General features: G+C 39.3%; 1 protein-coding gene and 1 long non-coding RNA gene across 4 annotated transcripts in view; one reads left to right on the top strand and one right to left on the bottom strand.

The window, feature by feature from the left end:
* arhgef25a (Rho guanine nucleotide exchange factor (GEF) 25a) overlaps positions 1–25,152 on the bottom strand; it is a 67,400-nt gene that overhangs the window by 5,981 nt on the left and 36,267 nt on the right. For all 3 annotated transcript variants that reach the window (XM_028016108.1, XM_028016114.1, XM_028016122.1), the window contains 6 exons: positions 17,405–17,718; positions 15,470–15,580; positions 7,636–7,760; positions 4,896–4,962; positions 4,422–4,525; positions 4,116–4,185 (listed from right to left, as the gene is read on the bottom strand). In XM_028016108.1, the coding sequence (XP_027871909.1) occupies positions 4,116–4,185; positions 4,422–4,525; positions 4,896–4,962; positions 7,636–7,760; positions 15,470–15,580; positions 17,405–17,718 (791 nt within the window). The remainder of the gene's footprint in view (positions 1–4,115; positions 4,186–4,421; positions 4,526–4,895; positions 4,963–7,635; positions 7,761–15,469; positions 15,581–17,404; positions 17,719–25,152) is intronic.
* LOC114143818 (uncharacterized) lies at positions 12,116–12,770 on the top strand. Its single transcript, XR_003595332.1, has 3 exons — positions 12,116–12,235; positions 12,395–12,456; positions 12,537–12,770. It is a non-coding gene; the product is annotated as an uncharacterized LOC114143818 (long non-coding RNA).

Raw genomic sequence — 25,152 nt, forward strand, 5'->3', positions numbered from 1 at the left:
TTTTTATATTTACCTTAATATGTTACTGGAAAAAAGAAATGAAGGTGTATGCAATGGTAATGATAAGAAGTGATTGGCTTGTGGGTGCGAAATGTCGACACGTGATTATGAAATGTGGTGAGAATTAGCAAAAGGGGGAAATTTACTCTAAGCTTTTCTGAATTTTTGTAATTTTTTCAGACTAATTCCTTTTTTCTTAAGCTTTAGCAGTCAATTGTATGTTACCCTTTTAAATATTTTGTAAATTGAAATATTTGTACTACTGCTTTGTTCTCAAAATTAATTAAAAGTCATGTATGTCATTTTGTTACTGTATTTTCGTAATTATCTATTCCTAATATTATACCAATTTGAGTCCCAGTGGGGGAACAATGTTTCTTTGATAGCAGCACAACCATACAAAATGCCTCCGAAAGTGAAGAGAATAGGAAACTGTTTTTCAATGTGTGCTTAGTCTGGCTGCTGTTAGGGATGAAAGGCAGGCAGAACAACAATGATTTGTCTGCAAGTGCAGCGCCTTTGAAGCTGACTCTGTCTGGTAGTGCCTACTCTTCTGTAACTAATTGGCATGGGAGAGCAGATATGGCAGCGCTGAGAGAACTAATGGCTTTACATGTAAATGAGCACCAGGTTATGTATAATTTACCCAAGCCACCCTTCAGTGTAACCAGAGCCTGTCGATGTATAACAGCACCTAGCAACCAGCCCGCCCAGATCTGCAGACTACGGGCCGCATGTAAACAGCCGCCGTCCACGTATGAAAGGCTGTTCTGTGTCTGCCTTCCAATACTCAGTATAAATCTGTTTTCACACGTGTTGCAAGCTGCTTGTGTGTAAGTGAGCACACATGGCGCATATTGGTGACACGGATCTTGTTAAAAGCGGCTCGAGCTTTCTGCTTTTCATTAGGGCCTTGTTCCCAGTCTGCTTGTTTTCACAGTTTGACACCGTGCTTAGATTTAGTTGGAGCTTTTTATTAATCCCCCACCGGCCTTTTAAGTTGATTATCCGGTGGGCTAAGTCTCTCTGGATTCCAAAAGGAGCTTCAATAAGAGAACGAGTGAACAAAGCGGGAAAGAGGAAGAGATCTTTGACTTAATTATGTTTGAAGCAGAAGCAAAGTCGAGCTAGTTGAATTGGCCGTTCGTGTCTGCCTAGACTGCATGTGCCACTACTTACCCAATACACATGAATCTAATTTTATTCCCCATGTGACCCCATTGTGACTGAAGATCATCTCTTCAGCTTCCCAATGGTTCTAAGTTTCAGACAGAGGATTTTGCGTCAACACAGCAGTCCTCCCCAGGGGAAGAACATTTGGTCTTCTTCTTTGTACATTAATCTGTTTCCACTTAATAAAAATGTTCCAAAAATGTAATTTATTCTTTTACTTTTAATGATGAGTATTACCAAGTTAATTTTTCCACTGGAGCACGTTGGTGACTGCTCATTTCAGCAAATGTCTGTCATGGTGTGTAATGATTGCTCCTCATTTGTTTAAAAAAAAGAGATCATGATACATTTCAATGGTACGTGGAAGACAATGGACAACTGTCATTTTTTTGGTATTGTGGAGGACAGCAGTATTATTGCATGTACTGTAGGTTTTTCTGTGTGCCAGCCTTTCATTAACAGAGAGGTTGATGAATGGTATGGATCTTCTTAATTTTTTAACTAAAACAATCCTGAAAACATGTTATTGTCCAGCAGGACCTTTTGTGTCCCTCTCTGGCCTCATGTGGGGAAGGTGTCCCCACAAATTCGGGTGTGAAAATTGATTTTCTTATTTTTTCCTAAACATTAATGTCATGTGAACAGAGTGGTACAATCTTTCTTTTGAAAAATAAATCCACAAGAAACTTTGGCACAATAATAAGTGCTTGTATAGCCTATGATTGATGAAAATGTTTTTCTTTTTGGAATTACTCAGTTTTCTGTTCTTGAACTGGTACAAAATGCCAGGACGGGATGTTTAACTGGTACAAACACACAAAAGGCACATCGATGCATCTTGGTTTCCAAATACATTTTTAATTTTGTTTTGAATACATTTTTTTCTAATTGTGGTCCATTTTATCTGTCTGATCCTTTGTAGCCGTCTACACTATGCTTTCCCTCGGGTTCAGTAGACCAGATGCCTTTAATTGTTTCAGACATATGTTGCACAGTCACAAGTGAAACAGCTTTTGTGGTCGTAACTCCAAAACTTTAACCTATTATTTTATTACTTTTTGTTCTATTTCTTTGAATTTCTGCATGCTCTTCTCTTGCTAACTCAGTTTGTGTTCACCACTTGTCCCTTATTCTTATTTCTGATACATTTACTATTGGTTGAACTTGTTTATTTTGTTTCAGAGTATATTCATGGTATTTGTGTTTCTTTTTACTTACCATTGTTTGTCCCATGTAGATCTGCAGCAGGGCAGGAGTATGGGAGGGGCCGGCCCAGTATTTCCTGCTTAAATGGCTAGATGATGTCACTGATTGCCTTGCTGGGTTCTACCAATTAGAGGGTTTTCTTTGAATATTGATCTGTTTGTTTTTCTTTAAAGTAACTTTTTGAGTTATCTTACCGGGTTTATTTTGCAGACTATTTCATTATGTAGATGAGTTTGTAAATTAGATTAATAATTGTATTTTTGTTTCTGATTAGACTTTTTTTTTTTTTACCTGTTTAATTGTGGTTTGGTCCACTCATGTGCAGGTGTGTTGCCAATTGGCTATAAAACGAGTGTTTTTGGGAAGCTCAGGAGAAAAGATGGTTGTCAGAGTGTGAAGAAGCAAATAAAAATTAATCAGAAGACTCTGGAAACTGGTGGCTGGTGCGTTTTTGTTCACCTTGTGGCTCCTTGACCACACTATTTTACAAATGGTGGCAGCGGTGGTTCCAGGCCGATAGGTGACGGATATGCAGAAATCAGCCAAGACAAGGAGGCATGTGGGGCCAGTGGATTGTTCCACAGATGATGCCCTTGATGAGGAAAACCAGCCAGAAGCTTCTGGTGAGCAGCGCCCTGAGGCACAAAGTTTTTTCTGAACTCTCATCTTTATTGAAAGGTCTGATGCAGCAGCATGCTGACCAGGAAGCAAAATTATTTGACTCATAAGTTTTTGTCTGGCCTGCATTTTTGTTTGGTTGGTTTTGTCAGTTTTTGGTTGGTTTGGGTTGCAGATTAGGCCTTCCCATTATCATTTTCATTTCATACCTGACTTTTCCAAGTATGAAATAAGATCTTTCACACCGGTCATGTGTCAACTCCTTCCTGCCATGTGGATGCTTCATTTCTTCCTTGACAACCAAAAAATGTAAGTAATTTTCTATGATATAATGCAAGTTATACCAAACCAAAATAACACTGAGTTATTTTGGTTTGAGTCTTGGTTTTAAACGGTAACATTTTATGAAAGTAAATATGCCTAAACAAGGGGTGAAAATAAATGTGAAATGAATGAAACAGAATTAAATACAAAGTGTCCAGACAATAATGCAAGACCAGGTTAGATTATGGGTGAGATTTGAGAATTTTTGACTAATTCTCCATAATTGATGAAAAAGAAAAAACTATGGCTACAAAATGCTTTTGTGTTTTCTCCTGTATCAAATTGCGGTAGGATGGGAAGATCAGCCAATGTGTAGGTTTGTTGCTGTCACTATCAGAAAACCGCTACTGCTTTAGTAATAAAAAGATAATTTTATGTATGTATATACGTAAGATATGTGATTAAAAGTGAAACTTTCTCCTCCACATCTTGTTTTTTTTTTTTTTGCGTGATTCTTGACCTAGGGTAAACAGATCTATGTCAAGTTATTTGGGGGGTGAGAGTTTTACATCAAAAAGCTTTCTTTTCTTTCTCACCAGTCCAGACTGTTAGATCAGCCGGTAAGTCATTTCACTGAGTACTGTTGCTAAAAGCCCAACCTGACTGAGAAGTATCAGTGAGAGGGAAGTGGAAAGAGCCAGGCTGGGAGTGGAGCGAGGAAAGGAAAGAGCCACGTCTGTTTTCTTTCCTTTCTTTTCCATCACACCCAAAGCAGTAAGGAAGCAGACACAGACCCACCTACTCCTCTAATATGCATGTATGTACATGCCTACATGATGTTTAAATGTACTCACATGTTTACTAAAAAGCTGAGCCAGGTTTTCTGGCTCCTCCAAGCACTTCTCCAGCTCTTCCAGGAAGTAGCTGCACAAAAAAAGAAACACACACACATTCAGGCACGCACACACACAAACACAATCATCCTCCCAAAACGGAAGTTCAGATTTGCTTCATGAACTTTTGTTCCTTCGTTTTCCACTGAGACACAAACACATTACACCCCGCAGATTGCCGTTTTCCTTTCACTTTGTCTGCTTTGAAACACGGAGCTTTCAACATTCTTTAAATGGAAGAAAAATCCTTAAATACTTGCAACTCACTCTTTGTGCCAGTCATATATTTGGTGAATGTTTCCAAAAACAATCTTGTCCTTTCCTTTCATACCCTCTGGAACACCTCTGGAACTCATTGTAGCCATGTAGCCCTGCAAAAGGACGAACAAGCAAACCAAACAAACAAAAAAAGCTGATCATACCAGCAGTGCATAACTAAGTCATTACAGCAAAGAGCAGCAATCCCACACCAGATAATGGTAAGCTTTTATTAACTTTCAGATGGCAAGAATTCCTCTCTAAACCAAAATATCTGCTGCTATTTAAGGCAACGGGAGATGGATTGCACTGTAATATAATACTCCTTAGGCTTATAATTCATGAAATCTGCTTAGGACTGGAGACGGTGGGATGGAAGCAGACCAAAGCGTGGAGTGAAGTGAAGGGATTGCGATGATTAGGATTTGGACCTCTCTTTGATAGACTGGGTGGATGAATGTCAGTGCAGACTGTGAGGTTTACCTCCACTATGAGCCCCAGGTCTGCCACATAGTCCTTCTCTGTCTCTATAAGCTCATTCAGTACATACCTGGAGGAGCAGACAGAGACGATTAGTGTTTCTGAAGTTATTTCACATCTTAAAGCACATGACGGCACTTTGATAATTTAAAGAATTTTCTTTATGCCTTTCAAAAAAAACACTCAGTTCCCAGATTTCTGGATGTCGCAGAGAAAAACGCAGGCACTTTTCAGCTGGTGCATTTTTACTTGAATGGATCTAATTTTGCAGAACATCCTGCAAAGGTTTTGAAGTCAGCAAACAGGAAATCAGCTGTGCACACACAAAAAGTGGACACTCGCAGGTTTTTGATCCCTTTTCAGTGTCTCCTAAAGAACAGCAACAAGCCTCAAACGTCACTTGAAAGAGTTCAGCATAAAACATTTAACATATGATAGTAGCTAAAAAGTGCCAGTCAGGTTAGAAGCTCAGAGGGATCCATCCATTTACTGTTCACCCTTGTCCCTAATGGGGTCGGGAGGTGCTGGTGCCCATCTCCAGCTACGTTCCGGGCGAGAGGCGGGGTGCACCCTGGACAGGTCGCCAGTCTGTCGCAGGGCAACACAGAGACATACAGGACAAACAACCATGCACACACACACTCACACCTAGGGAGAATGTAGAGAAACCAATTGACCTGACAGTCATGTTTTTGGACTGTGGGAGGAAGCCGGAGTACCTGGAGAGAACCCACGCATGCACAGGGAGAACATGCAAACTCCATGCAGAAAGACCCCGGCCGGGAATCGAACCCAGGACCTTCTTGCAGCAAGGCAACAGTGCTACCAACTGCGCCACTGTGCAGCCCCGCTCAGAGGGATTTCAAGTGTATATACATTAATACATTTGCAGTTCAGACGCATTTTTTTTTATTATTTTATTTTTTGCATGCTTGTCAGTTTATGTAAAGTAAACTCTGCTTGCATTAAGTATTTCAAATGTCAACAGCAGCTGCTCTTGCTGCAAGAAAAGTATATTTTGTTTTGGCACCACAATGCCTTTTTTTTCCCAGTTTTGACCAATATTAGATTAACTTTCGATTACATATGGAGGACCATGAGCAACCGTCCTGTTTCCAGATGCTGGGGGAACTAGGCAGGAGGCAGCAGGATTATTGTAAATAGGTGCTTGATAAAATGCAGACTTAAAAACTACAAATCACATTCTTCTGTCGAACCTTCAAGGTGCAAAACTGAACATCTGAGAAAAATTCAGAAACATTACCAGAAGTTATGGGGACTACCATCACCTAATGGCCAGAGAATCAGCTGGTTACCATGGAGACTGACCCACAGTACTTTTGTACGCGAGTGCTCTTGATGCTTGGGTATCAAAACAAAAAAATATTTTACATCATTGATATTTTCTGGACAAGAGAATTAGAATTTTGTTTCCTCGTCTTTCATGAAATTATGTCATTTGCTTGCTGCTTGTGAGGACAAATAACAAGTCATAGCAAAAAATTGAGACAATAATGTTATCATTGCATTTTCATGCAATGCAAACGAGGAGTTTAGTCATGCTAAATGTTGTAGTCAGATTGTGTGCAGACAACATGATCTAATTCCACAAGTAGGTGGTGCTCACTTCTCTCCTGAAAACACCTTAAATTTTTACTATTATCCTTTTTCCAGCTAAGCAATATAGATTTACTCTTTTAGAACAGTTTATCTCAGATTATTCTTCCTCTGCCACATCCACCCATTAATCATTACCTCATCGGGCCAGGATATTTGTATTTGTGTATTTTTGGTAGCCCAGTAAAACCGACGTACCAGAAACATCTGCAAACAGCAGTGATGGATGACAAAGCCCCATCTAATGACTCACTGGAGGTTAGTTTCATAGTTTATAAAGTCGTAACATGAATGGTAATAGCACCTTGCACCAATCTGGTGGCTGAAAAACAGATAAAAAACAATAAACATCTTTGCTGTTGAGCTCATATGTCTAGTTATTAAGTAATTTAGCAATTAATTGCGAGTAATTAATTACAGACCCTGCAATAAACTTGATTGAAGATTTTAAGAATCCCACCACTAACTGAAATAAATTAAAGTTTGCTATTTTAACATCACAAAATGTTAAAAGGTTCAGGGGAAATGAAAAAAAAAATCAAATCTACCTGTGTTTTGGTAAAACTGGACTCCAGCTACTATCCTTAAAAACGTAATAAAATAAAGTTTGTCTGGATTAAGTAATTCTGCAATGTTGTCTGTTCCTGTCATATGTGTAATTACAGTAGTTATCTTCTTATTCATAAGAATCACATTTGAAAAACCCAGTTAACTGAGTGCAAAATGTGTATTCCATAATTGTAGAATTTAAAGAAGAGTACTTCTTGATATTTTCCACCCTACTTATACATTATCCAACATTACTAAGCAAAGGGAAAACTATGGGTTATTGGTTTGTAGCCTGACTCAGATAATGTCCCTGTCATGTAACTGTCATCATTTGATTATTTCTTGGCGTCTTGTTTTACGAGCTCATCAAGTTGAAAAGTTGCTCATTAATTCCAATAAGAGCCGGCAAACAGGCGAAGCCTCAGGGGTTAAATCTTGGCATAAGTGACGTTCTGCAGCTGCGCTCACACGTAACGCTGTTTGTGCCGGGCCACGTTTAATGTACGACTGCAATATTCCGACGGCAACTGCCATGCCATGCATAATGTGTGGACATTCATCCTGATAAAACACATACATGCTTTTCTCGAAGGCACTTCTCCTTTCCTCTTCGGTCTCAGCCACAGCGGACCATTGGCTGGAGGTGTCGTCCATCAAGACAGAATCACTGTCCTTGGGCGGAAGACCGGCAGACTGGGTGTCCTGAGGAGGCAGAGACAGACAGACAGACGGATTGTTTATCAGGAGCCCTGTGCCAGTAATGTGGATCATGCCAGGAATAAAACAAACAAAGGGAGATAAAGAGCAGAAGAGCAATGGTAATGATGCAGGTTGCTAAGGGGACCGGGGGGTGGGAGGGGAGCAGACGGGTACGAGAAACAGAGATTGAAAGATAGAAATTGGAATCAGATTGCTGCTGTTAATGATCGGCGCTGTGCCACACATTACAAACAATAAATCAAGAGTCAGAACTCGACAAGCGACACAGCTGTGGGATCTAATAAAACTGTAAAGACTCTTGATAAAGTTGTTGCTCCAGGGGAAGTGGAATTACAACCACAGCAGACTGGGCTCAGCGTTTTCAACATGTGAAAAAGAAACAAACAAAATACGTTAAGAAATATTTAGATGTTCTTTTGGGGGCGAGGTTTCTTTCTGCTCACTTTCTTTATGTACCATCTCTCCGACTGTATCTATGTCAGCATCTCTAAGTGTGGTCTTTGTGGCTGCAAAGCAAACAGGATAAACACAAGGTTACTTCAACCTAATCAATTGTGTTCATGTGTAGTATACATGATCTCATTTTTTCTTGTTTTTCCCTGGAATTGATGTCATTTCCTTGCGTGGGGCTCTCATGGAAAATATAGACGCTGTACACAAGGTTTCGCCTAAACAAGGTGAAATCTTCTCTAGCTCCGTGAATTCACATTTACCCACTAACTATTTATTTATTTGGCACAAAGCCTCTCCTAAAACAAACTGACAGAGCGGATACAATGCCCTGCAAAAATATTCTCACCCCTTGAAGTTTTTCACATTTTTATCACATTACAACCACAAACTCCATGTGTTTCGCTGGGATTTTGTGTGATATGTGAAGATGAACGTAATTGTGAAGTGAAAGGAAAAAGGACAGGTCAAATGTTTTAACATTGAACTTCTAAAAATGAAAATTATATTTTTGGTTCTTTTTAAGTTGATGCTGCTAAGAAAAATCAGTGCAAGTCTGCAGTCTGAGGTGTGGCTTTCATTTAAATTCATTTTATTTTTCTGTAAATACAGAAGCCATTTGGAGTATCTCTCTGCCATCTTGGCACACCAGAAAAGTGAAATTTGTGTCCATTTGCCAGTAAGTTGGCTGAATGTGCATAATAATGCAATCTTTAAATTTCTATTTCCAAAGAATGTCAAAAATCTCATATGTCTTTCCTTCCAGCTCATAGCTATGTGCTACTCTTTGTTAGCCTACCTCATAAAATCACAGTATGCTATTTACAGTATGTGCTAATAAAATGACTCACAGTAATATGTTGTGAAAATGGGTTAATTTTAGCCATTTTTTCCCTCGAGCCACATGTTTCCTCTTCACTCTCCTGACAAAGTAAACTTACAAAAGTTTACGTCCACCTCCACGTAAAATTCTCTGCGTCTCCTTGTCCTACACAGGCATTGCTTTTGCAACTTAAACACACACATACCACAGACATTTCTCTAACTGCCCGTGCAGACGGGAACCTCACAGGGAAATAAACAGATGGGCGTACACTTGCACACAATCCAGCTGAAAGCAGCAGAGCGGTTTGTCCTTTTCATCCCTGGTCTAGTTCAACTTGTTCACCTGTCGTCTTTTTGATAAACTCATTTGCAAAGTGTTGAACTTTCTGTTGTGTCACGGGGAATGAGACAAAGCAAAGTGAAGGGGGGAGACAGAGAGGCTCTGTTTGGACCCCCCGCTCCCATTGGCTCATCTCTCCCTGCTTTTAGAGCCCAGGCCTGGCTGACAGGTCTCCCTGGCTCCCTGATCATTTCCAGATGTGCTGTGGCAAAGACCCACAGGAAAAATTCCCATCTGCCTCTCTTCTAAATTTTGTTTTTAATATTCAGAAAGCACAGGAGAGGGGGAAAAAAGAGGACAACAATTTTAGAATAATCTGAATTAATGATTTAAGAACTATTTTTTTGATATCTATCCTAACAGGTTAGTCAGTTTTTAGTTATATGACAAACATTGGGGTCAAAAAAGGTTTAGACTGTATATTTATTGCAAAAGTGATCAGAAAACTATACTGGATGTACTTTGTCTGATTCAAGCTAAGTCGTTAAAAAAAAATTCAGATATTTCTCTCACTATTTAAATTAGATGTACAAAATCTAAACAATACATTGTTTGGTAAAATACTGATAATCCAACATATTTAATTTGTTTAGTTTGGCTTTGAGACCATTCAATTATTTGCAAAAGGCTAGCATAAGAACAAAAAAATAAATAAAAACTCAAAGCAAAGTCTGATATCACATGACCTAAAGATGTATTGTCTTAAAAATGTCTCTAGATGTAGGGGAGAGAGCTGAAAAGCAAATGTGAATGCCTGTGAGCTGAGACAGCACTGCATTAAAACCAGACAGAAGCCTTTTGTGGAAATTACAGCTTGTGCTCGAGACCATTTCCGACGGGTAAAACTATAAACACCGCAGATTCCACCATGTCATTATTAACTAAACAAGTCATTCTGAAGAAAATGTTTGCGCATCCCTAAACACACACACACACACACTGACATAGCTAAAGAAAATATGTAATAAAAAAAAAGAAGACATGCTTCTGAGTCTTCATATGATGTCACCCCAATCTCCTCAGAGATGGCCTTTTAGTCCAGCAACAATAACACAGTGTTATTCTGGTTAACTAAGCAGCACTCAACTCAATTGGTTTGACTTTTTGATTTTCAGTTAGCGGCTCAATATGACAAAACTAATATAAATGCATATCAAGTACTTTACATCACAGTTTCAGTCATTTTGAAAAAAAAAAGTATATGCCCCTTCAGTCATACTACTCTTTATCAGGACATTATAAGACTAATTTTGTCTTATCCTTTTTTTAAATCGAACCTTAAGTCTAAAAAACAAAAACACACAACAAATTCCTGGAATGTCACTATTTGTAAAGTAAAGATGAATCCAGCATGTCACATCCTGTCCTGTCAGTGATTTGGAAAAACACCCAGTTTCTGTTCATCTTTATCAGTTTTTTTTGTAGAGGAATTTTAATCCACACTTTTATGCAAACCTGCTTCACTACCGTAGATCTGTGGACAGATTTAAGATCTTAACACAGCAACTCATGATGCTCCAACGTGGGACATTAATATATTTTTCAGTCATTCTGTTCGGTCGTTCTGTTGTCTGACTCCACTGTAGGAAAGCTCTTGCAGTTAAAGAGATGGCCTCACATTTGACTCTAGAATACAGAGGCATTAATGGTTGGCTGGACTGGGAGTCCAGATCACAGTGCGGTCAGGGGATGCAAGTGAGGCGGAGCCTCACCTGTCATAATGGAAAAATATAATGATAAAATCATTTATATTGCTATTTTCATCCTGTGGTTTGTACTGTAAAGTATTAGTTTAACAAATTGTGATTTTTTTTTTTTTTTTCAAAATCGCTGAATTTTCGCATTTTCCCATTCAAATACAAATATTTGCGTTGTTGTCAGTTGCTAGGGCAACGAGTCTGCGTGTAGCCTGGCCAATGCAGAGAGCGAGAAAGACGTGTTTTTGAGTTGTACTTCAACGAGTTTTTTCCCTTTGCTGTGGAGCATAGCATGAAATTAATAATACCTACATTTCCAAGTTTGATTGAGTTACCGGAATTATTCCACCGCGGCAGCGCGGCTATGGATGGCATGTAAAAGAATTGTCTTTTTGCCTTCCAGCGTTGTCCGCATGCGCGAAATTTCCTTATGTAAACAATAACATGCAGGTTGTCTACATTTGTATGTCTGATTATGATTAAGTCGGTGCCTCACCAACTCTGCACTTCACCGCACGTCACTGGTGTAGAGGTGGAGCGGCCGCCCCATAGGAGGATGTTGGTCTGAAGCCTTTTGGGCTTCAGGGTTGGTCCAGTTTCTACCCAGTGATGTCAGTAACGCGTTACTTAGTAACTTAACAACTTAGTAAGTGTTATTTTTATTTCAATTTTTTTATTTATTTAAAAAAATTATTTATTGACTATTTATTGTATTTTTCTCAGATTTCTTTTAGTTAGGTTAAAGTATACCAAAAAATGTTTATGATGGTACAAATAACTTGCAGTTACAGGCTATTTTTATTTGTTTTATATTCAGTGAAAAGTTAACATTGGTCAGTGGGGACATGCTCATTTGGCTGATCTCTACGTTTCAACAACCCATAAAATTTTTCAAAGCATGATTTTTAAAATATATTTGCATGTTATTGTAACCCACATAAAGTGGGTATGCCACTTTAAGAGAAGAGGTTAAGGAAGCTGGGTGGTCTGCCTGGCCAATGAGAAGTTTAGTTTCCAGAGCGTCTGGACCAATCAAGGTGCAGGCTGCCGTTGTGGATCCCGCCCTTCTCCCCCGGGTCTGCAGTACCGTTGGTTTTGCTCTAGAGATCCGACGCGGTGAGACTGCTGAGCGGGGCAGCGCCAGAGTATGTATCCCAACAGTTAAAAGTATTTTTTACGTACTGTATTAACTGTATTGTGGATAAACTCTTTTGTAAATAGATTTTATGTTGATTGTCCAGCTTTTGTGCTGGAAATTATTTATTAAATGAATACAAACTGAACTTCAGTTTTTTTACCGTTAGAGCCGTTAGGAATCGTTGGCTCTTTCTGGCAGTTATTTCAGCTTGTTCTTCGTAGATAAAAGGTAAAATTTAGGCTTTAACATAATTTTATTTTATTAAGTTTATATTATTTAGATCAAATATGCCTTGTTACATCGTTTAGTGCCCCACGCATCCGGATTGAGACCCACTATACGGTTGTCTGAAGTGTGTCGCACTGAGATCGGTGAGCATATTCGGAGCCTTTTATTTGTGTTTTTGTCGTTTGTTACATTGTTGTTAAAAAAAAAATATCCGTTGTTTTAGTAACTAGGTAATGTTTTGTTACTGTGTTGGAAAGAAGGATTAAAGCTAGAACGGCTTGGTAAAGTCCTGTATTTCTGCTGGTCCTGTCTGTTGACAGGTCAGGGTTTTTTTTATACTGGATCATTCCTGAAGTGGATCCCTCCTTTGATATTGATGGCGAGCCTTCCCACCTGGACCTAAAGAGAGAACCAGATTTCGTCTATCCCATTTGGAGTCATGCTGCACCCTGCGGTGTGGTAGGAGAGCAACATACATCTTCACACACGGTTGTGTGTGAGACCTACAACTGACATTCTCCATTATTATTGTTTTTTTTATTTATTGATCTTTGGACAATACTTTTTGGATTGTTTTATTTCGGACATTGTGACGCACAGCTGTGGTGGAAATTCTCCTGTGAATGAAGTTGAATCAAACCAAATTGGGATTAATTTGATTAATCTGCTGACTAATACAATTTGGAGTGCAGATTACCAGGGTGCACCCGGATTATTTAAAATTAAGAATTAGCACTTGGCCAAGTATTATTGTTATTTCTTTTTTTTTCATTTTATTGTGTGTAATTTTATTTTCATAATTGTGTGTTTTGTGCAACTGTTAATTGTGTGTTTTCTGTCACTAAAACCAGTTCTTTAAATACACCCAACTGCCCTTGTGTGTCATTTAAACACTCCACTGTGCTCCGATAGCCGAACCTATTGGCCCATTTATCCAAAATATATGTAATACCCTTCTCTACTGTGTTACATTATACTACCAAGACACATGGATATTTCCATTTCTTGATTTTCTCAAAAAATGTGGTTTGCATTATATAAAAATCTTTGAGATAAACCCGTGGGACACAAAATGCACCAAATTCAGAGAATGACCCAACTCCCATCATAATCCAGGTTCTTTCTTTTTTTTTTTTTGTCCTAACCCATTAAATAGAAGCAAGAATACTTTTTCCCCCCAATACTTTAGTTCAACAGCTGAAACTTTGACGAATGTCTAGCATTTAAAAATCAGTTTGTTTGATCACGCAGGTGAGACAACGCCGTTTGATGAATGAATGGTGAGCTAAGTCCATAAAACAAATGTGTAAGAAAGCAAGTTTACATGATTTCACAGCCCGCTCTCTGTCTCTCTTCTCTTGTTTAGTTTTAACTCTGTCTTCAAAGCCTAGCAATAAAAACACCAAAGAACTGACCTCATCCTACTGATGTAATCTCCTTTTGATGGGCTTTCGGGGGAGAAATTTTGATTCAGGTGTTGATTCCTAAACAGGAGATGCTCCATACCACTCAGACATCCGTGTTGTTGTTTCATTCTGACATGCCTCGGGCGCAGATGATTAATGCAACGTTTTCGCTTTGCAAGCAGCTTCGCCGTCTGGCAAGCTTTTATTTACAGCCGAGAGGCAACATATGAACACCCAACCTGGGATGCTCCTTTCCCTCAAGCAGATGACTTCAAGAGCTTAATGGAGAAGTGGAAACTCGTGTGTTTTATATGCCGTTCTTTCATCTCATCTGCCATGCCGTGCTGTTTCCTGTTTATCTCTCGGGCTGGTCTTTTTGTAATATTTTAAACGTGAGTCATGAATCACTCAGGTTGCTGTCAGACTCTTCCCTCTAATCCTTCTTACATCATTCTGCTGTGAGACAACCTTGCACCTATTTAGACAGCCTGACATGTAGATGTGTGCTCTGTATGAAACAGTAGTGGCCCACAGCCATGTGCATGTATAAGAATGGGCCTTTTATATATTTCCATTGATTGGTCACTGAGCTACTTCAGCAGCTATTAGCCATTTCCAGACAGTAATGGAGGACAGCGGAGGCACAGACTACACACCATGATAGGAAATTATTTCTGCTTGTTCTCAGGGGAGCTATGTGCATATAGATGTTTTAGTATTAGATCTGGATTTTATAGGTTGTAGTACTTTGTAAAATTATTCACACTCTTTCAACTTTTTCTACATTTTGTCACTTTACAACCAATACATGTATTTTATGGAATTTGATGTGATAGAGCCACACAAGTGCTTAACTATGTAAAAATACATGGTTCTCAAGTGTTTGTTTGTGGGGGGGGGGGGGTTACAAATGAAAATCAGAAAGTACACACTTGTATTTAGCTACATTTGTCTGAGGCCCCTAAATAATTTCTAGTACAACCAGTTCCATTTAAGAGTCTATTTCACTTTTCTGTAATTTCATCCGCAGTATAGATACACCATTTCTATGAGGGTATCAGCTCCTTGGCTCCATAAATAGTCACTAACCCTGTTGAACTACAATATCTTCTGACTTTCTCTCAACAAGAGACTTCTTCTTGTTGTATAGACTTGTTCAGTGCATGACCAGTGGTTCTCCTGTTGACAGTTTTCGCCCACTTCAGGTTTACAATAAGTGTTATGGTAGTTTTGGTATGTTTTTTATTTTCTAGCGATGCTTTGGAGAAAACCCGGTGATATTATCTAAGCTTTGTATACTGCTTTAAACTCAACTCTGCTTTAAACATCTCCAAGTCTTCATCTCTGACCTGTCTGCTTTGCCAATTGGTCTTCATAACACACTTGGTCTTCAATATTCCATGATTTAGTAGAATCAGAAGGTAATGAGCTGATCTGCATTAGTATAAGAGTTAAGGACTGATTCCATTGCAGGAAAGCTACTGTAGTTCATTTTAACTCAACTTTAAAATTGCCCAATTTTTTAAAATACATGTAGGCCAAGAGTACATTTGGGAAAATGTCCAAAAGTTCAAGTACAATGGATTAAAATTGAGTGTTTGACAGACCTGTGTGTTTGGCAGTGCTGTGAAATCCACCGGCAAGGCAGTCATGAAACCAGATGGTTGCAGGGATTCTGGCGACAGGTCCTCAGGGCTGGCCAGGCCATCTTTCCACTCCTTAAACCCAAACACACACACACACACACATATATATATATATATATGTAGCCCTGTGGTAAACTGAGGTTACTGTAATGACGTATGTTGAGGTTAATAGAAATTTTACATAGTTCAAGACAAGACCCAAATATATTAAAAGTGAACGTTTATTTACTAATGCATAACATTGGTGATAACTATGGATTTCATATTCTTGTCTCTGGAAGAAATACAGTAGTATTTTCCTTTACTTTAATATTTCAGTAATTTAAAGGGTAAAGGTAGCTATTAAGTAATTTGCTTACTTAGTAATTAAAGCTGTGTTATTTGTAAATCAACTAAGAGCATTATTTTATGTAAATATTGCAACTGAAAGAAGTATTAGTGTGACGTAAGAGGCACTGTGTATTTTATTTGGCTTTGCCATTTGATTGGTCACTGAGACGGTCCGTCCGGTGCGTGGCTCGTGATTGGTTGAGAGAAGAGGAGGAGGGAGGAGGAAGGAGAGGAGATCCGTGATGGTAGAGAACGGAGGGCGAGAACGAGCGGACTAGAAGTGAAGAAAACACACTCAAGGGAGAAAAAAACTGGACAAAAGTACGGAAGAGGACGAAATTCGGGAGACGTTAGAAGAGCTTGGTCGCCGCGAGAGGGACAGGACCAGAGGAGGTGGACGCAAGTAGTCCTGACGAGTTTTGAGCTAAGCTAAGTGAGCTTAGCTACGTGAGTTTAGCTAAGTGAGCTTAGCTACGTGAGCTTAGCTAAGTGAGCTTAGCTACGTGAGCTTAGCTAAGTGAGCTTAGCTAAGTGAGTTTAGCTAAGTGAGCTTAGCTACGTGAGTTTAGCTAAGTGAGCTTAGCTAAGTGAGCTAGCCGCTTCAGAACCAGCTGCGTTCAGCTGCGTTCAACGGAAGTCGAGGAGAAGTGAATTGCAGTGAGGACGAGTGAATTGCAACGTTCTCAATGTTTTGCAAGTGAATTTCGACTCATTGTTTTTTCTAACAGGCCTGCAACGTTTTCACACTTTCCTGGAGGTCGTGAGTAACAAACTGACTGGGTTATATTTTGTTTAGAACTGTATATTGATATAATTGGACATTTCTTGTTCTGTCCTGGTGCTGTGGAAAAACAAAAAGGGTGGCCGTTAATATTTTATTTATCCTGCCTTATGTAAAGAGGTTTATGTTTGTTTAGATCCTATTGAAGGGTCTTTCAACTACAAAGCTACGGTGGTGACTAAATAATAGGTTTTCTGTCGTTTTAGTTTAATAAAGTTAGGCTGAATCATTTTGCCTAAAATTTCGACATTCCTCTGGGTCGTATTTGTCATAAGGTAGGTCATTATTGGGGTACCGGACTGATGTCGAACCCAAGCACCCTCCATTTTAGTTTTCTCGAATAGAATGGAAAAGGGTGCTACATATTTAAAGACCAAAATTATGGAAATCACCATGTGGACACAGTCAATCTAATGCAGAAAACAAAAAAAGGGGAGCATGAGTCAGAAATTGTTGCATTAAGAAGAGCTGAGTCAGCTGCTGTCCAGTGTGAGACTGAAAATGTCAAACTTTCATCTCTGCTTAGCAGCTTACCATGAACATGGCCAGGATTTATGTTTATTCAAGGCAAAAACTTTGCATATTTACTTCAGAACCAGTTTCAATAGGACCATGTCATGAGAATATGTAGGTCTAATTTGGATCACTGAGTTTACTTATGAGGAGGATCAAGTCACCTGTCTAAGGTAAAACCCAGACTGCAAACTCAAGACTTGTCTGACTAGCTCATGTGACCACAAATTAAAGAAAACATCCTGGTGGTAAGTGATACTGCTTGTTCTCACTTGTTCTCTGTGGGTGACGGGTAGAATGGTAAACGCTTCATCGGGCCTCACTGGGCTGAAAAGGTCCTGGCTCTGGTTCTGGCTCTGGGATGAAAGAGGTGGAGTTTTTCCCTCAAGTTTCCGGACCTGGCGGTCCCCCTTGACGGTGGATCCAGTGCTGAGTTTGCGCACAGGGTTGGTAAGCCACTTCGTCAGGGCGCTAACAGAGCGTCTGGAGCTCGGTGAGCTGGGGGCCGAGCTGCCTGAAGGCTGCGGTGGCAGCGATGCCACAGAGGTGGAAATGCTGCCCTCGCTGCCCGCTGCTGAGTACGAGTCTGCAGAGAGGACACAGGCAGAGAGAAATCAATGTGATAACTGCAAGATAAGGAGTAACTGCATCACAGGGCAGAGTACGCTCTCTGTTAATCAATGAAATTGTCAAAAGTGCAAAGAGATTTTTGTCTAGGAAAGATAACATTTGACTGATAATTGAACTGCTGATCTGGTGATGAGTGAGGTGAGTTGACACTGTAAAAACTGCTAGGCAAAAAAACAAAATAAAATTAAGCACAGTCTTCTTTGTTAAACAATTTTTATGATTCACAAAAAATGTGGCCAGTCTATGCATATATCATGGTATTTTGCCTTCCTCTACTAAAGTAGTTTTGTCACACAAAAAAAACTCCCACAACTCTAAAGTCCTATTTATGTGCTTTGTCAAATAAAGTAAGAGTTAATCAAATCTTTTGAGGAATCTCTTTTTACAGTAGAATAATCAGTTCCAAATTAGCCTGTTAAATGTTGTCCAGATTCCCTAAAGACAGTGGAAATGCAGAAGGTTCCAATCTCACACCTCTTTCATCATCCTTTACACACTGCAGTGCATTGTCAGCTTCCGATTGACTGGACATACAAACATAATAAAATGTTCCTGAGGACAACCGATTGATAACGTTTATGGTTTTATACCAAGTGCCATTGCTGACCTTGAACTTGATGATTCTCTGGGCAGTGAACCATTTAGCATTCATCAAAAACTGCACTCAGGACTCATTAAGAAACTCAGAGCTTAGGGCAATTTGTAGAAACCAAAAAACCTCATTGTGGGAAGAGTAGTTAAGGAGAATGTGCAACTTAAAGTTGGACAAAAATCTAGGATCTTCTTGCTACGAAGCAACAGTAATAACGAATTGTACTACTGTGCACCCTAAGCAGCTTTTATATTTGCAATCCAACAAGATTAAAGATAGTCAGTTTTTGAAGAAATAAAGACAGCCTCATAAGTTTTATAACTGATAGTTATTTCATAACAGTATTGCTATTAAGGTCAACTTGTAGATTCTGATCACTATCATTAGCATTTGCTAACTACTTCACAGCTAAGAGACTAAAGTTATCCTACATAAACAAACGCATTTCTAGTCACTGTAAAGTCAATAACAACCTGCTAACATTAGCATCGTTATAGAGCACATATTTGTAATGAATCTTTGTTATTTTATCATATGTGAGGAACAATGGTCTATCTTCTCTAGCCCAACAAACTGGGTCACAGTTTTTTTATCCAGTTTAGATTAGTTAGCATCACCTCACCTGGCCTAACAACATAAACACAATATTTGAGTGAACAACGCAAACCCAGCAGTTTTTAGAGTGAACACAAGTGGAAAAATCTAAAAGTAAAAATCTGCTTTGATTTCAAAATCAGCCCCACATAAAAAGGAAACCAAAGTGTACATTTTACATTATTACCATACATGTGTCATCAACACATATCTCTACTCCAAGGCAGGAAAGACAACCAGAGTGAGGACGGCTGACATCTGGCATAAAATAAAAAAAAACACTGGAGGATTTACAGAATCTGTGCTGCACAGCGATGTCAAACACACATGGGAAGTGAGCAGGAGGTTTAGTTGAGACCGGACATCCACTTTAATCTTTTGTGGAGATGATGGGTTGGTACGAGGGGGCTGGGGATCCTTGCCTGAGTCTGTTTGTTTTTTCTGTATTGTCTTCAGTTCCCATCCTGCCTCATCCTCTTCCCCCGTCATCCTACTGCAAATTTTCTTCAGCAGTCCTCAGTCCTGCAATCTTCTACTAAAGTGTGTGTTCATTTCCAGTTCAGTCATGTTTGCCATCCATCGTTTTGTTTTTAGACCTTTGACCCTCAATCACCCACAGCAGAGGGATTCATTTCTCATGCTGTTAGCTTACAATCTGGTCTAATACATCATCTACTTCACCTCAGGTTTCGACCTGCTGTGGCTCCTGAATTAACTTCTTTTTGTTTTTGAGTAAGCACTCTGCAGCGGAAGTTTCTACTAGGTTTGTAAATCTGTTGCAGTTTTGTTTATAAGGAGATAACAGTGTTTATTATGGTGGCCTCAAAGTGAGATCTTATCCTGGCCCTGTGCAAAGTGGACCCAGACTGCAAACAAAGTACAAACCATTCTGAGTAGGACTACACTTAAAGCTCTCCTAAGTCCTGTAAACACTTTTTTCTCTCAAACAAAACACACTACTATCTTGTGTATTACAGATGCAAAAATCTTTATCTTAATGGAGGAAACCAGCAGTAGCTTTGCTGATATTTTATACCTGTCAGAACACAAAGATTTTGGTTGAGAATGTTTTTTCTCCCTATTATTGCCTGACCTGTTCCAGACACTGGGGCATCACGTGTATGTTGCTGGTATAAATAATTGGCATCTCCCGTTTCAACAAACTCCACCCTGCTTTATTAAGTTGGAGGCAGTAAGGAAACCTGAGCATACCATAACAAGTAGCTGGGCAGACGGAAGAGATAAGAAACATAACATACAGACTTGAGGGATGTACAAAAAGACAAAACAAAGAATGAATCATCTGTGAGTTTCACAAGAAAGAGACGACATAACAATCTGGTTGCCTCTTTTTACCCTCCTATGTCAAGTTCTCTGATCTTCCACAAGGCACCAAACCTTAAAGTTTGCATTTCTCTGCTCAGTGTTTATAGACTGACATCCACAAAGATGCATGGAGGCAATTTTTGCATTAATGAGCCATGATGGCTGGTGCTAGATAGACTGGCCTTACAAACTGCTGATCTACACACAGCCATCCATTGGGTTTACATCATGGTCATAAGCAAAAAAATATCCATTAAGCAGCAGATGTGTGGATATTTGTCAGAAGAGAATGATCAGAATGGTTTGAGATGATAAAGAGGCAACAACAACCAGTTATTATAGCCATCTAATGAACCACATGTCCAGCCCTAAAGCAGATGGGAAATAAAATAATTGGCCAGGTTTGACTTCTGTCAGCTGAAAACAAGAAACTGAGATGACAATTCACATGGCTTATTAAATTGGAGAATAACACATTGGAAAAATGTTGCGTGGTTTGATGAGTCTTGATTTCACATTTGCCATAAGAACAAGAAAACATCTATCGTTCCATATGTCACTAATTTAACCTGGTGCTGGAGGTATACTGGTGTGAGGGATATTTTCTCACTTTTAACCTCTTGTGGTTACTTTCAGCTGGGTAATGCACCTCTAGGATATTGTGGAATGGTAGACTATCAACATGGATATGCAGCCAACATCTTCAACAACTGTGTCATAATAACACATCAAAGTGAGTCAAAATCACTAAAGGATGCTAGTGGCTTCTTCATGACTATGCCATGAAGAATTTCTGAAGGCAAAGAGAGAGTCCAGTAGAGCAGTAGAAAAAAAGTGTGCCTAATAATGTGGCCAGTCAGTGTGGAAATTCACAGTTAAGTACAGCTAGGAATCACAGAGCATACATCATCCACAGGGTTTATAATGACGATCCTTTCGATCTGTCTCCATGGCAATACTGCATTATCACTGTGCTCACACTATGGATGAGCTTCCCTGCTGACCCTGCAAAGTTTACTCTCAATATCCTAAGTACTGTCTCAGAAGGAGCTATTAGAGAGATTTTTATAATGAACTAGCAAAAAACTGATAAATAGGGAAAATGATGAGCCTCCTCACAGAAAAAAGAAACACTCCTCTCCTCCCCCGCACACACTGCCAGATATGTAACACTGATATTGTTATACACCTACAAAAGAGGAAATTGAGAAAAAAAAAACATTCCTCCCACTTGCTGTCTTGCTGTATGCTGATGGAATCTGATGATATTCATCTCCATAATGGTCCTACTGAGCAAAGATTACCCAGGCTGATTTTGTTAATGCAACTTGAATGTTGTTTAGGTGCTCGCAAAATTAACAGTCAAAGGCGCAGGGCGACGAGACCGCATTAAGCCGCCCCGCTCTGTGGTGATTTGTTAATGCTGGGCTTTCACCGGTCGCCCACTCATTGTCTGAGAAGCTCTGCTGCTCCTCGGGGAGAAGGGGAGGCTCATCCAAAAGTGCTGCACTCTGTGACTTCAGATGCAGTACGAGGAGATGTTGTGCAGTAGTTCCAGATTTTTCTCTGATGTTTTTCACCCAACTGATGTCTGATCTTCTCATTAGGCAAATAAATGCCTAATGAGAAGTTGTTCTTTGTAAGAACAATTTAAAAAAAATATTACTCCCGTGCAGGAGTGTTTATTTCTATTGAATTCTCAAATTTTCTGCACATACAGATTGCTCGATTTGATGTACTTTACTCAGAATTTACCTATTAGATTCTCAAATAAACACAAAGTGGTCGATAATTTTTACATTATAGACTTTCAAATACACATTTTTACAAATAAAAATCTATAATCTCTGAAATGTATTGGATTTGACCTGCATGAGCCAAAATCTTTATAGATACAAGTCCAAAAGTCCATTGCTACCAGCTTTTCACATCTAAAGAAATTTTGTGCTTATTCTTTTTTGCAAAATGTTCAGTCAGATTGCATTGAGAGTCCATGAACAGACTCTCTGTTTTATTGATTGCTGTACGCTTAGTGTTGCCTAGCAGCTGAACTCCACTCTGTTCTTTTGATGTTGACAGATTTTTTTACAGGATCAACTTAAAATTAGCTCCATCCATCTTCCCTGACGAAGAAGCCCATCTCACAGCATGATGCTGCCACCACCATGTCGAACAGTGGCAGTTGTGTTCATTGCTTTAACTTTCTCCACTGCTTTATTTCTCCTCTATTGTAAGTATATTCTAGAATAAAGGGGGGTGAATACAAATGTGCTACACACTTTCTAACCTTTTATTTGAAGAAAAAAAGCACATTTGACTGTTACACATTTATAACATCTATACCATAAAATCCTCATCAAATACATTAGAGTTTGTGTTTTAAATGTGACTAAGTGTGACAAATGGAAGACTGTAGATACATTATCATGCTACTTTAAGTAGCAACATTCCTCTTACACTGAAAATGACCTCATTTGTTACTGTAGCCATTTCCAAGCTTTAAAATCACAATATCTAATCAATAGCTGTTTCTTTTCTCATTTATTTTCATTCAACAGACGTTTAAGACCAATTAATTCATGAAAACTGAGTCAAGCAATGCATCCTTTCAAACTGAATCAGGATGGAGTCTTGAGCTTTCACCCAGACCGGTTTGAACTTTGAACTACCGGTGTCCATCTTTTCCACTGTGCTTTGGGGTGAATCGACTCTGAGTTTGATTGCAGATGAATGGAATGATAAACAGGGAAATTTAATGTTACAGTACTCTCTCACAAAGATTATAAAAATATATTGAATGCAAACTAAAGTTCAAATGGGAATCCCTAACATTATTGATTCACAAAGGAAAAAAGTAGACATGTTTAGGACAATGAAGTTGATTTATGAGCTTTCACTGATGATCCACCGGAAGTCATCTCCTCCAACTTCCCCGTATTGATCGGCTGCTGAGTGAGAGCTGCTGAGCCAGCAAATCAGCCTAAAAGCGTTGGCTGTAATGGAGCAAACTTGTTCGCAGCCCTTGCACGGTGGAGCTCTTTGTCGAGCCTGCGTGGTCTCTCAGGACCAGAGGCAATTTAGGCATTGCGGCACTCCTCCGATAAACACAAACATGCAGACGTGCAGATGCCCAGAAACGTGCATGTATTAAGACGAACTGCTCAAGGACATTTTTTTTTTCTTTTCCACAACCCAGATGGTGCGTGTCTGCAGGGTGACCACCTGTGAAGTGGAAAACGTGTCAAATGTCCAGCTGAGTATGAGATGGAGCTGCCAGTCATTGTCAGCACCTCACAGATAAGAAGTGCAAGGTATTAGAGATGTAATTTCACAGCTCTGCCTCACTAACTGGAAGAACTCTCAAAGCTTCATGAAGCGTAGTAACTTTCTCAAGTGAATCCCTCTTTGTACCAGAAAGAGCTTTATTCTCCAGCAAAATTACACTTTATCCCCTCAGAGCAAATATCCCAGCAGGCCTAGGCTGCAGACAGACACTATGTGCACTGTGCGAGAGTACTTTAAGCATTCGCCTCCAGGTGGTTCGTAGCATAAAATTTAAAATCTTGCTTCATACTGATCCCTAATACAGAGATTTTTCTCTCATATTTCTGTCCTTAAAAACATTTATGTTTTCATTATCTTACATGCTGTTGGCCCCAGGCGTGTTTTTTTTTTTTTTTTTTTTTTTTGCTCTGCTCCTGATTTATGAAACCTGCAATAAGCCTCTTTTTTTGTGCTTCTCACTGTCCCTCTTTTCTGCACTGTAATCTTCTGTTCTATACATTGAAGCATTTTTTCCCAAATGGAACTGCTTCCTCCTCTTTAGAATCAGGAAGCGCAACTCTTTGCTCTGATGCAATGTCCTCCGCTGCTGTGACCCAAAGCTGCTGAGACCAGCACAGCTTCTGACATGCAAAACCATCCAGCAGAGGAAGCAGTGACACAGGAGGAAAGGGAAAAGTGTCTGCAATATCTCCTAGGCATTCCTTTTCCATTTCACATTAAGACTTTGGATGAGTATTAAGTGTTTATACCTCTTTAGCTTTCTCACATTTTGTGACGTCCCAGCCACTAATTCATAAAACATTTTATTAGGATTTTGTGTGACGGACCAGCACACAGCTGTGAATCAGAAGAAAAATGAGACATATTTTTAATCTTTCCAGATCTGGAAAGTGTGTTTGCATATGAATACTTTCTATAACCACCTTTCCACTCTATTCTTGACATGTCATGCAGCCTCAAGCAGGCTTCCTTCAAGAACTGCTCTGAATTTAGCTCCATCCATATTACCATCAACTGTCTTTGAAGGAAAACATCATTACGGTGGTGTGTTCAGGTGCTTTAAAGTATTCGTTATTTTGGGTCAAACGGGTCCGCTCTGGTCTCATCTTAACAAGAACATCTTCTATATGTGTGTTGTCCTTAGCATTGCTTGAGGAATGCTACAAACAGGTTTTTCTTTTAAAAATAGCTTTCTTCCATAAAGATCGTGTTTATGGTTTTCTAATTGAATTGACAGGTTTTCCAACCTGATCTATAGATCTCCCCAGATCCTTAGCTGGGTCTCTTAGCTGCTTCAAATTCATAACTTAATCCCTAAAATGTTGGGTTTCTTAATCTTCATGGTGCAATTTGTTCCCAGGAGTCCTTCGACAAACCTGAGGCCTCCACAGAAGAGGTTGATTTACACTTATATTAACTTACACAAAGCCTGACTGCATTTCCTAAATTATTTGACTTCTGGAGGCAAATGGTAGCACTGCCTTTGATTTAGAGATATCAGAGTGAAGGTCCCTAAAAAAAAAAAAAAAAGAAACTAAAATCTACCACACTTTTCAAAACCGTTTGAAAACGTAGCTTTTTTAAAAAAAAAAA

This window comes from Xiphophorus couchianus, chromosome 1, assembly GCF_001444195.1.
Source record: "Xiphophorus couchianus chromosome 1, X_couchianus-1.0, whole genome shotgun sequence".
Taxonomy (NCBI): Eukaryota; Metazoa; Chordata; class Actinopteri; order Cyprinodontiformes; family Poeciliidae; genus Xiphophorus; species Xiphophorus couchianus.